Below are 13,358 nucleotides of genomic sequence, written 5' to 3'. Positions count from 1 at the left end.
AATTAATCAAGAGGTAGACACTTGGAAGGCCACCTTCTATGTCGCTCCTGCTCCACAACCTATACATATTTTCTTGTCATATGGCTTTCAGCTGTGCAGGTGTCTCAGATTTTACTACTTTTTAGAATTCAGGCTTAAACAGCAGTAGAGAGTTGTTTTATCGTTTGTGTCCCGGAGCCATTTCTGACCAGATGTGTGTTCTTGTTACATCGCCATTCAGATTTTATTTTACATTAGTTTTGCTTCTTTTTACATTTTGATTATGACCAATAAGTGTCACCTGTCTTCAGTTCAGATGCAACTTTCTATTTTGTTTTTCTTTTTTTTCTTCTTGAATGTGTAGCTAAAGAGCAATATTTCATCCCAGGTAGGTTTCAAGCTGAAGTAGGCTTATCCTTATCGTGCCTTATCAGATTAGGTCTTGCATGTACCCTTACGGATGATAGCTGCCTACATGCATGGAGCTCCTTGTCTGTTTTTTCTTAGTGAATTTCCTACAGAGAGCCCTTTATTAGTTATGTTTTATATTGTGTTTTGTGCTTTTGTTATGTGTTTTCAGGCAAAATGTTAACAACTTGAAAAATGTAAAAAATAGTTGGTAGTTCCATAGAGAAAGTCTATACTGATAGATGTAGCTAAGATCGGCCCATGACACACAACTACCAAAGACACACTGGGCGTGATGCATCATGACCGGCGTTCTTCACGCTGATCTAGATGAGGGTTCCTGCTGGAGTCAGACGCTCCTGATTCATGAAGATCGCATACATCTCTTCGTGAATCACAAGCATCAGACGAGCATCGTGCACCTCTGTGCGTACCTCACAATAAATCCTACTCCAGCCCTTGTTGAAGTAAGATTTATGGTGTAGCGAACTCCATCACTTGTCATGAATTTGAGTTGCGGTTGTCATGCCACCATACCATCACAACTATGCTCATTTTACCAGTGCTGAGATTAACGCCAAAACTCACAAAATTTTGGCGTGACTCGGAGTTGCGCCTAAATTTTGCGACTTTTCAAAGCTTTTACAGCAGAATTCTAGCGTAAAAACTTTGATGAATCAGGCCCACAAAGTAAAAAAGAGAACTGGTCTGGGACAAACCCTCTATCTGAGGAGGTTGAGAGAATAGGCATCAATTTCTCTTGTCTTGAAAGGATTGATCCAATTTTTCTTTTTTTCATAAAGAGTACCTACTTCAGAGATTTAACTGAAAGCTCGTGGGCCCCAATACAAAACCTATACTGGGCTCACCACCCACCATATATATGGCAGGGAAGACTTGGGCTCAACTGTCACCTGTACACCCAATAGCTAAGCCCATGTCCTTCTCTAAATCAGAGGCGAACTAAAGATTTTTCAAATCATTATCTTGAAGGTGGATTTATGAGACTCAATTCATCACATTTTTTTAAGCAACTTTTCTTTTTTTATCTTGTGATATTCGTTTACATTTTGGTGCCAAATTCTTCATAATAACACACATGGTTCATGAATTTTGCACAATGAAAAATGCTTTTTATTTTGTCTTTGACCTGTATTGTAGATTGTTTTGCACCAAGAGTCACTTGTTCCTTTAAAATTAGAGCCATGATATCTACCACACAAAAAAAAAATCGCCCCACGGAGGGACTGGAGAACTCGCTGAAAAATGTAGCAACTTTTTAAAAAAACTGAAAATCTCAAACCCCATCCAAAATAATGAACATAAATAAAACATCCAATCACATAAAATAAAATAGGCTTTAAACAAGCCACAAATTAAAAGAGTAAGGAGCAAATGAAAAACTGTCAAAGAAACTCTAAAAATTAGACAACGAAGGCTCAAATGCAATAATGAATCAGACCCTTGGTCCTTATTCTAGTCTTCATAATTATTACTATTTTTCAGGAGAACAAAAATACTAAAAGTTCTGCTTTTATTTCTGAATTTTCCTATGGTCTACAATTAACAATCTGCCATAAGACTGTAAAATACCGTCAAAACATGCAAATTAAAAAAATGGAAAATAATGACCCGTAAATGTCATAAAATCCTCACATAACAGAAATAATTCTTACTCCTCGGGCGTATGAGCGACTGTATCAGTCTCAGATCTGGTGACAGATGTGACACAGTAGACAAGCACTTGTCAGATGTTTAATTTCCTGAGGGACTTTTACTTCTCGGGCTTCTGTTTTTATGCCTTTGAGTATCCATTTCCCTTATGTTTTATTGGATCGTGAGCAATGTGTCAGCAATGTGGCCTGACTAGAAAATCTCCTCCATATTTATATAGCTATTGAAAGGCATATATAAAATACATGACGGGTATAGACAGACAGATAACTACAGGTGCAGAAAATCAGGGTGTGTGACTACAAGGAGGGCAGAGTCACTGGTCAGGCAAATGTCCTACTGTGTGTTCGTAAGAGCTGCAATAGGACTAGCACTAAGGAGACAGAGAGAATGGAGGAGCGCCAAGCAGTGACACGGGAGATCTGGGGCCCTGGCACATCTAATTTTGCCCCTGGATACATATAAGATATAAAAATAGATAGTATAGATTATCGATAGACAGATATATAGATATCATAGATAGTTTGGAAGATAAATATGAGAAATAAAGATTAGGTAGGTAGATAGATAAGATGATAGATAGATAGATGATAGATAGATAGATAGATAGATAGATAGATAGATAGATAGATAGATAGATAGATAGATACTAGATAGATAGAGAAAAAAAGAAAAGTGAAAAAGCAGCACAAAAATGGTTACAGGGTGCAAAGCTTCCCAGGCATGTGCCAATCCTAATAAAGCTCCCAAAGAAAAGGCTTGAAAAAGGTCCCCTTTTCTTTGGGACCGAAATGTCGCCAGATGGGCAAGTAAACTGCACGTAATTTGACTCTACTATGGTGTGCTGCTTCCAATTTTTGTGGATATAGATTGATAATAGATAGATAGATCATAGATAGATAGATAGATCATAGATTAGATAGATAGGTAGATAGATAAATATCAAAAAAGAAGGCAGCACTCCATTGTTTCCAAAAAGGTGTAGGATTTATTCAAATCCACATATCAGTGCGACGTTTCAGCTCTACTGAGCTTTTCTCAAGCAGTGGATACAGCTTCCTTAGTGCATATATATAGTACTTAGCCATCCTTAATTACAGCCGTTTATGATTAATTACATACTTATATTCAAATATATCTAATAAAGTGCATCTGTGCATATTTGTGCCTTATATGTTGTGATATATGTGATGCAGTAACCCCTGTAACAGGTAGGGGGCGCTGCATGGTCTCCCCGGGATGTGCACGGAGTTGTATGGAGGCCGTGAGAATTGACCTGCAGTGATGTCAGGATCACGTGACCAGCCCATGTGATCCATTACTGTGGGTGTGGTTACAGGTACATAACGTGACCAGGGTGTGGGTCACATGTTCCTGTGTGGTTCCAGTGTTGGACCTGAAGGGTCCAAGTGCAAAATCCCTGAGGGAGTTCCTGAGGGCTCGGTGTGTTCCTGTGTTGGAAGCCTGAGAGGAGGCTTCCTGGAAAGCACCTGCTGGCGTGGGAGGTCCTAGTAGGAGGACCGGATCCCGGAGCAGTGCACAGTGGAACTGGGGAAGCTGGAGTCCTTCGGTGAGGTCTGGACTGACTACTGTATGCCGGACAGGCAAGTTGGGGATCCCTGTTAGGCAGCTTACCCAGAAGAGTGTTGACGGAGTCTGGGGAAGCTGGAGTCCTTCGGTGAGGTCTGGACTGACTAGTGCGTGCCGGCCAGGCAAGTTGGTGATCCCTGTAAGGCAGCTTACCCGGAGGTGCGGACTGGCAAGGAGTCAGCAGGTGGAGCCGGAGCTCCCGTCAGGTATCGTACAGGCCGGTAGTGCTTGTGAAGTTCTATGAACTGTGTGGTCTCCCTTGGGAACTGGTTAAGGGAGGACCAGCGTGTTAGTGGCCGTAAGGCAAAGCCGTACACTGAAGTGTTAGAAGCTGCAAGTAAATATCACCAGTTGGTGCCTGTTGTGTTTCATGTTACTGTGCGTACCCCAGTTTATGAGGCTTAATAAACCGCATGGACTGCTTTGTTTTATAAACCCGTGCCCGTGTGCTTGAATATCGCGGCCAAGTGAGTGTCCCCCAACACTCTCAGTAAGAGAAACCTTACAATGTGTATACATTCTATGGGCCATGCTGTTCTTACCGCCGCAGGAGCTTGTTAATGATGGAGGACACCATTCAGTCTGTTGGCGTTCTTAGACACCTACTGCGCAGGTCTGTTGCGCCTGCTCATATACATTTATAGCACTAAAAGAATTATGCCACCACAAAGATGGCGAAATTTAGCGCTACTGCGCATGCGCCGGATTCAGCCATTGGCCCGTAGTTCAACAAGGCAATATGACATAACAGACCTGCGCAGTAGGTGTCTAAGAACGCCGACAGACTGAATGGTGCCCTCCATCATTAACAAGCTCCTGTGGCGGTAAGAACAGCAGGTTGCCTGGAGGCTTTGCACCCGGAGATAAGTAATAGTAGTGTGCTGTTCCTTTTTTATGAGTAGGTAGATAGATAGATAAATAATAGATAGATAGAGGGATAGATAGGTAGATAGATAAATAAATAATAGATAGAGGGATAGATAGATAGATAGCTAGACAGATAATAGATAGATAGATAGATAGGTAGATAATAGATAGATGATAGATAATAGATAGAGAATAGATAGATACGAGATAGATAGATAGATAGATAGATAGATAGATAGATAGATATGAGGTAGATGGGTAGATAGATAGATAATAATATTTCACACTTTCCTTACATTCTGCATTTGTGCTAAATGTATAACACAAAATAATAAACCCTCACATCTACATACATTCCGGCTTCTATGGTGGTCACTGTCCATCGCTGTTTGCAATATTTGTTGATTTTGTTTTTCCAAGAAACCACCCTGTTGTACTCAAATGTTTTTCTTCGAGATCTCAGGGCATTATCAATGTAGGGATTGTAATAAAGCTTTTTTTCACGGTGAAGTCTTGAGATTCTCAGTGGCAAACTAAGGTTAGCTGAGATGTGAAGCCACGTCATATGCCAGGCTGACCAAACATAAAGCTGTATTGTGGCTCCTGCTAATTCAGGTTGAGCACTACTTTCAGAAGTGTAAATCCCATCCAAATAAACGCCTGGAGTTTTTATAGTGGGCTCAGTAGGATATGGGAATATTGGAGGCCGTGCAGATTCCCGCCATATGCTAAGTCCTAATTTTCTATTTTAAGTGCAGTGATGTAATATTGTCATAGAAGAGAGTAATGAAGAAAACTACGGTACGGTCCTTCCCAACAATGCGACAGGGCAACTTGTTAACCACTGCACTGCCGACAATGAGTCTATTCCCATGCAGCACGCTTCTGGCAGGACCCGCGCTATGAAACAAATGTTTGATTCCCAGGCTCTTTTTTTTTTCCATGAAATACAAGAGGCCTGGAATAACCTGTACATTTGAAATGCTTCCAGCTGGCCCGCATGCTGAAAGAGACTGGGCTTTACAAGACCATAATTAATTTTTTGAATTAGAGGTCTTTTCCAAGTCAAAATAATGTAGATACATTTATTCTTCTCAATGTGGATCTGATCAAGTAAAAAAAACAAAAATGCCGCATCTGAAACTAAGTTTAATCCATTCTCACATTTATCTACTGGCTCAAATACACTTGGATTCTGGCACTGGGACATTATTATTTTTAAAGGGCAAACCGCACCAAAAAAAATAAAAAAAATGAAACTGAAATGATCAAATCTTTTATTCCACTCCCCCCCCAAAGTATCACGTAATTGGATAATCATTCCAGGTTTCCTCTAGGGTATGTCCACACAATGTCTTTTTCAGGAGGATTCTTCTTGGTATCCACCTGAAAAAGGGCCACAAATATTAAGATAATGTACAACAACGGAAAAACAACTTTCTGTGCACATTTTCCGTCGTTCTGTTACTTCGCTTAACTGTTTCTGGGTTTCGGAAACGTTGGAGCTGTTGAAAAAAGCAGAAAGTTTATTCTTTGGGTGGCTTTGTTGGCAAGCCTCTTGCTCTTTATAGTTGAAAGTATAGGAAAGCTGCCAGTTAGTTATAGTCTAAACTATAAAAAAAAGACGTTGGTGGCTGAGTCACTGCAAAGATGATGGCGAAACCGAATCAGGAAGAAGACCGCCAGCATTTTCCTGAAGTGCCTTCTCCTAGGAAAACTTTGACCAGCACGCCATCTGTGCTCATACTTTTACTCATGCTCTACTGAAGCTTATTCTGTCCATGGGAACATGGCATCCGAGCTAATGGTCATTACATGGCACTCTGGCAAGAGGTTTCTGGTACATGAGTTAAGTCCCAATTCCTACCAATACAATAAAAGGAACTCAACACTCAATTATCACTTGCAAATCAGATACGCATACATTTATATCGCAGGGTCTCACGTGACCTTCATCAAACATCGGATTGCAGATGGATGGGTGCTATGTTGGTCTTATCTCATGTGGGATGGCGGGTATAGTCCTAAGGAGTAATGGCGCCGAGAACCAATCAGCATAATCCACAAAAACCTAAGAGTTTATGTAAAGATGGATTCACTCTTGCCAATTATGGTGAACGTGCATTTCGAGAAGGCAGCCGATCACCTGACAAATGAGTGAAACGCTTGTTTGTAGAAAGAAACGAATCGTAAGCTTGATTATGAACTATTATTCTCGGCAGCACATATGTCCTGTTTAAAAGTTGACAGTCATTGCCCACAAAAGAACCTATCACTGATCATTCTGTGCGCTTGGTCAGGATATTAAACAGCCGATCGGCAAACAAGCAGTCAATCGACGGTTCTTAACAGCTGAAAGTTGTCCATTGTATACGAGCCATAAGGAATATTCCTGTTTGGAAACCTCTCCAGACTTTCTGTTGGATGGTGGCTCATGGTAACAGCCCAGTTTGTTGTGTTGACAGCACTGGGTTCGACTAGAACTTCGAAGGCATTAAGGATATCCAAAGCACTTGGGGGCAAGTAAAGGACCAAAACGCCAAAAGCTGAATGTGCAGTAATATATTATATAAGCAGCTAAAGATGTATCACGTTTGCAAACAGTCATCTGCCGTAGGAGCAAGAAATGCCAAGTTTGTGGGTGCTGGAAGATGTGTTAACCTTCTAAACACCCATTTCTTATCATGACATTTTTTTTGTGGTGAAATGGCATTTTTGGCACCATGTCCTTGGTTGCATCCAAGGGAGAGGAGTATTCCTAGGGCGTATCAGCCGGGCTTGACATTTTGAATTTGGCTATGGTGCCTACCTTCCTTCCAATTAACTTGTGTGCACAATATATAGCCGTAATTTTGGAAGCTTTTTTCCATAGACATCCTTAGATATAGTGTTTTACTAATAAGTGTTTGATGATTAGGCAGATATTATCCTTTAGTTGTTTGTGTTCATCTACATTCTCCATAGCCAGCATGTCTCCAGCTATGGACCCCACTGTGTTACCAGACATCCTCCATCCCAAGAATGTCTGTCATACCTCATCCTCCATGTGCCCTGTGCCTTTATTATGAACCTAAACCAAATGCCAGTGAATATTGCTTCTCTCGTGTTCATGTCTTGCTCTCTTTCCTCCTGACTACCTTTACTTTTCAGGCATTCACCACTTGGGCTGTAAGTAACATTTCTTCCCCTTAGCGTAACCGTCTCTCTGATCCTTTCTTTTTCAGCCCGTCATTTTTTTCACCTTATCCCAAAGAAACCGAACTAACTGTGGATTTATGTACTAAGATCTCTGTTAATTCACCTGTTCCAGCTAAAATACAAAACAAAAAAACATTTTCAAGCAAATAGTACCGATTAGTGATGAGCCAGTGTACTCGTTGCTCGAGTTTTCCTGAGCACGATCGGGTGATCTCCGAGTATTTGTTAGTGTTCGGAGATTTAGTTTTCGTCACCTCAGCTGAATGATTTACGGCTGCTAGACAGGCTGAACACATGTGGGGATTCCCTAGCAACCAGGCAACCCCCACATGAACACAGCCTGGCTAGTAGCCATAAATCATTCAGCTGAGGTGACAAAAACTAAATCTCCGAACACTTACAAATTCTTGGAGATCACCCGAGCATGCTCAGGAAAACCCGACCACCGAGTATTCTCGCTCATTACTAGTACTGATCATTTATTGGTATTTGTTATATAAAAAGCCCATGTGAAGGTAGTTATAGCTATAGTTTGGCTCGTAGTTAGGCCCAATTCCTGCATTTTGGGGAACAGGTGTTTTAACAGAGAGACCCTCGTGTCTGTGTCTGGTTTTCATGTTGTGGAAAACGAAGAAAGAAAAAATGAGGCGTTTTTTTTCCTTTCAACTCTGCATTTTCTTGTGTCCTTGCTTGGTCTGCACTGGTAATACTGATGCTATACCTCCTGCATACAAGTATTACACCCAAGCAGGCTCTCAGACTGTCAGACCTTCCCTTTATCTCACCCCTTTTTTGGTCATATCTTTGATGTTATGGATGCACTTATGGTAACCAAGCGAGATTTTCTGTTGTGCTTGATCTAACCATGTGGTTGTCAGGTATGAGTAAAACATGGTTCTGTCAAGCACCATGGAACGTCGCGCAGCTTTCTACAGCATGGCAAGCTGCTGAGGCTTGTGCACCTAGGAAATATATCTATATACAGCCTCGCTGGTGGCAGTATGGATGCCAGTTATGTAACGTTAACCCTGCTGTCAACAACAAGGTTGACAACGAAAAAATTCAATTGACCGGTTGAGCTCACTAACTTCTACAACAAAGTCTGCTCAAACTGTATTAAGTGATCCGTGTCAGTGGTACGCTATTATGTCATGGCTAATCATTAAATCTGTTTATCTGTTACCTGTGAGTGTTAGTTATCTAAGAGCATGTGACTGGAAGTTTCACGAAAAAACCATGAACCAGCAGAAAGCACGGCTGTGCAAAGCTCTACGTCCGTTTGTCACCCCGTCATGTCTGCCCAAGTCTTGTTTCTCTTTTTCCAGCAACCTTGAAGCCTTTTGTGCAGAACCTTTATGTGCTCTCCAGCCTTTAGAGAACCAACGCTCCCCCTTGAGTTTATAACATTTTTCTATTCCTTGTCCTAAAATGGAATTTCAGTGACAATTCGATTCTGACCCCTCCATTTTTGGGTGTCGCGTAATTTGTTGACGTGTTTCACAGGTACGGAAGACTATAGGTCCAAGCTAAGCGGGGACTGCTTTGCTGACCTGGCATGTCCAGAGAAGTGTCGCTGTGAAGGCACCACAGTAGACTGCTCAAACCAGAAGCTCACCAAAATCCCTGATCACATCCCGCAGTATACCGCCGAGCTGTAAGTATATCACCCTCTCAGAAGAGTACCCTCACTGTAAAGTGACATTGGTACACCACCCCTCTATACACTGTGCACAGGATTATTAGCTAAGGCATTTTCACCATATCATCATTTTAACGCAGATTTTCCACCTCTGCGCAGTATAAACATGAATGCTTATTGGATGGGGCAGATGAGGTGATGTGTATTTGTGTAATGAGGGGATGTCAAAATGGGCCAAAAAAAAAGATTTATCTTTCTCTAAAAAGTCAAAAGTCTTACAGAGGGATGCATCACTCTTAAAATTGATGAGATATTGGGGTGTGATCCCAGAACCATCAAAAGTTTGTTGCAAATAGTCAATAAGGCCTCAAAAAGGTGTAGAGAAAAAAAGACGCTCATTAACTGCCAAAGATTTGAGAAGTATCAGACGTGAAGTGAACGGGAAGCCATTATCCCCTGGTGCTGTCATATTCCGGCACTGCAACCTCTCTGGAGGTCCAGAAGTACAAGATGTTCAGTGCTCAGAGACATGGCCGAGATAAGGAGGCTGAAACCCGACCACCACTGAACAAGACACAGAAGTGGAAACGTCAAGACTGGACCAAGAAATACCTAAAGATTTTTCAAAGGTTGTTATGGACTGATGAGATGAAAGTGACTCTTGATGGACCAGATGGATGCCCCGTTGGCTGAATCAGTAATCGGCACAGATCTCCACTTTGATTCAGATGCCAGCAAGTTGGAGGTGTGGTACTCCTAGGGGGTGGTGCTATTATAGGTGTGGTCAAGAGGTTACATTTTAATCTAAATCCCTATTTATCTGATGATACTCTGGCAAAAGTGTGAACAAAGTCTTAAAGGGGTGGTCTGAAGTCAATGTCAATTTCATACCAGATCCCCAGAGGAGAGCGCACTGTCAGTGCGTGGTGTCAGGATACCCAGCATCCAGAGACCAGCGCCGTCCCTGCAAGTGACTGTGAGGGTGGTGCTGCTGGTCTCTACACACCAGGTACATTGACACCGCGCTCTGACAGTGCCGTGTCTCTGAGCACTGAACACCTTGTACTTCTGGGCCTCCAGGGATGTTGTGGTTCTTTAATATGAAAGCACTGGAGGAGAATGGCTTCTCGGTCACTTCACGTTTGATTCTTCTCAAATCTTTAGTAACTAGTGAGCATCTTTTTTTCCTCAACATGTTTTTTGCGACAAAACTTTTGAAAGTTCTGAGATCTTACCTCAATATTTTAGCGATTTCAAGAGCGCTGCATCCCTCTGTAAGACTCGTAACAATTTTTGTCTCTTCAGAGTCAGTTGAATCTCATTTTTGGTCCATTTTCCCTGATGAAAAACAAGCTGACTAATAATTCCGCACACCTTGATAAAGGGTGTTGCATCCTTAGGCCTCACCCTCCTCATTGCACAAATACACATCACCTGATCTGATTCATCCAATAAGCATTCAGGTTTATACAGCGCAGAGCTGGAAAATCTACATAAAATGGTTGTATGGTGCCACGTTGGTGCAGTAGATCATGTAAAGCCACTACATTGTAATACACAACGAGTGTTATATGTGTCTATGGATTCACCTCTTTATACATTTCCATTCATTTATTTTTTTTCAGACGTCTTAACAACAATGAATTTACGGTCTTAGAAGCCACCGGAATATTCAAGAAACTTCCTCAACTGAGAAAACTGTAAGTCTTCACTCCTAATCTTATACCCCACAGCTTTCTGGTTTGCATATCTATATATTAATCTGTAGAAGCCGCCATTTGTTAGAGCCCGTGCCATTAGCTGACCAGAGGAGCGGTATAATTCACCGCCGATATGGTTCTTACAGAACCCGCACTCACCATGTGTCCTCACAGATAGGACATTTTAGAAACTGTTCCAGCTCACAAGGAATAAAACATCCAACTTTGGCAAAAAGTAGGTGACATATTCACTTTAAAACCCTGAAAAAGCAAGTTTTCTTAAGGTTATTGCAGGAAAGGGGGTCTTTGGGTAAAATTGCATCCACTGTCGAGAATCCTATGCAAGTGTAACCAATATAGTGACCACATTCCAACAATTATTATTGCATCCTTGAGCCCCTCATTCCTCTTGTAATACTGAATGCTCCCATAACAGTAAACAGAGGTTGGCCAAACCTACAGATTTTGTCGGGATTGGCGAACAATCTTATGTGTATGGGGGTCTCATTGGGGAAAGAAGGGTCGAACATGTTGAATTTTTACAATAAAGTGTTTAGAAGCACCCTACTCCCGTCGGTGTATTGAAAACACATGCACGTTCTGTCACACAGAGCGTAAGGAGGAAAATAATGGCTGATGGTAATCCAACTTGTATGGGCCCCATACAAATAAGACTGTTGGTTGGAACCACAAAAATCACTTGGCTCTGCTGCCCTCATCAATATAAGGGGATCGTACTTGGGTTTTGACTTTGAAAACAGTCTCAACGACCCAATGCTATAAAGAAAAGGCATCACGCCTTCACTATACTCGCTCTACTACATAGTATCATATGGATATACCATAGCCCCTTCCTCTGTATATCCTATAATCACACATTGAACACTAATATTGATAGACTAGGTTTAATATCCTATTACTTAGACTGTGGTTTTCTGAACCATAAAACAAACTAAATATCGAAATCTAAGGGGTTTTCTTTAATCTCAAATAACAATGAGCAGAATCCGGAGAGATGCCGTGATATCCAATGTTTGTCTTGGCGATTCCAGTAAAGCTCAGAGTTACTCTGAAGATGGAGTTTATTTTCTCTTCTATCTGATATACAGTATATATAAGGGTATGTGCACATGTTCAGGATTTCTTGCAGAAATTTCCTGACAAAAACCAGACATTTCTGCCAGAAATCCGCATGCGTTTTTTTTAGCATTTTTTCCACGATTTTTATGCGTTTTTTACGCGTTTTTTTCGCGTTTTTCCCAATGCATTAAATAGGGGGGAAAACGCGAAAAATCAGCAAAATTAACCCCTTCATGACCTTGGGATTTTCCGTTTTTCCGTGTTCCTTTTTCGCTCCCCTCCTTCCCAGAAAATAACTTTTTTATTTTTCAGTCAATATGGCCATGTGAGGGCTTATTTTTTGCGAAACAAGTTGTACTTTTGAACGACATCATTGGCTTTAGCATGTCGTGTACTAGAAAACGGGAAAAAAATTCTAAGTGTGGTGAAGTTGCAAAAAAAGTGCAATCCCACACTTGTTTTTTGATTGGCTTTTTTGCTAGGTTGACTAAATGCTAAAACTGACCTGCCATTTGGATTCTCCAGGTCAGTACGAGTTCATAGACATCTAAGTGGTGAAAAAAATTCCAAACTTTGCTAAAAAAAAAATAAATAAATTGTGCCATTTTCCGATACTCATAGCGTCTCCATTTTTCATGATCTGGGGTCGGGTGATGGCTTATTTTTTGCGTGCCGAGCTGGCGTTTTTAATAATACTATTTCGGTGCAGATACGTTCTTTTGATCGCCCGTTATTGCATTTTAATGCAATGTCGCGCGACCAATAAAACGTAATTCTGGCGTTTCAAATTTTTTTCTCGCTACGCTGTTTAGCGATCAGGTTAATGCTTTTTTTATTGATAGATCGGGCGATTCTGAACGCGGCAATACCAAATATGTGTATATTTGATTTTTTTTTAATTGATTTATTTTGAATGGGGCGAAAGGGGGGTGATTTAAACTTTTATATATTTTTTATTTTTTTCACTTTTTTTTAAACTTTTTTTTTTACTTTTGCCATGCTTCAATAGCCTCCATAGGAGGCTAGAAGCTGGCACAACTCGATCATCAGATCGCTGCTATGCAGCAGAAATGCAGGTGTGCTATGAGCGCCGACCACAGGGACCTCTATGATTACGATGCAGAAGCATCGCTGACCCCTGGTGGCTACCTGTGTGAGTGGGGACTGTGGCCATGCCCCCTTGACTGGATGCTGGCGGCTACCTGTGTGAGCGGTGGCTGTGG

The 13,358-nt window shown here is 41.3% G+C and overlaps 1 protein-coding gene across 6 annotated transcripts in view; it reads left to right on the top strand.

The window, feature by feature from the left end:
* SLIT2 (slit guidance ligand 2) overlaps positions 1–13,358 on the top strand; it is a 406,424-nt gene that overhangs the window by 321,456 nt on the left and 71,610 nt on the right. For 4 of the 6 annotated variants that reach the window (XM_077279991.1, XM_077279992.1, XM_077279986.1 and 1 more), the window contains exons 15-17: positions 344–367; positions 9,220–9,370; positions 10,981–11,055. In XM_077279991.1, the coding sequence (XP_077136106.1) occupies positions 344–367; positions 9,220–9,370; positions 10,981–11,055 (250 nt within the window). The remainder of the gene's footprint in view (positions 1–343; positions 368–9,219; positions 9,371–10,980; positions 11,056–13,358) is intronic. The other 2 variants (XM_077279987.1, XM_077279990.1) reach the window with 1 other exon arrangement.

The sequence above is a fragment of the Ranitomeya variabilis genome, chromosome 1 (genome assembly GCF_051348905.1).
Source record: "Ranitomeya variabilis isolate aRanVar5 chromosome 1, aRanVar5.hap1, whole genome shotgun sequence".
NCBI classification, from domain to species: domain Eukaryota; kingdom Metazoa; phylum Chordata; class Amphibia; order Anura; family Dendrobatidae; genus Ranitomeya; species Ranitomeya variabilis.
This window is presented reverse-complemented; position numbering and strand designations above follow the sequence as displayed.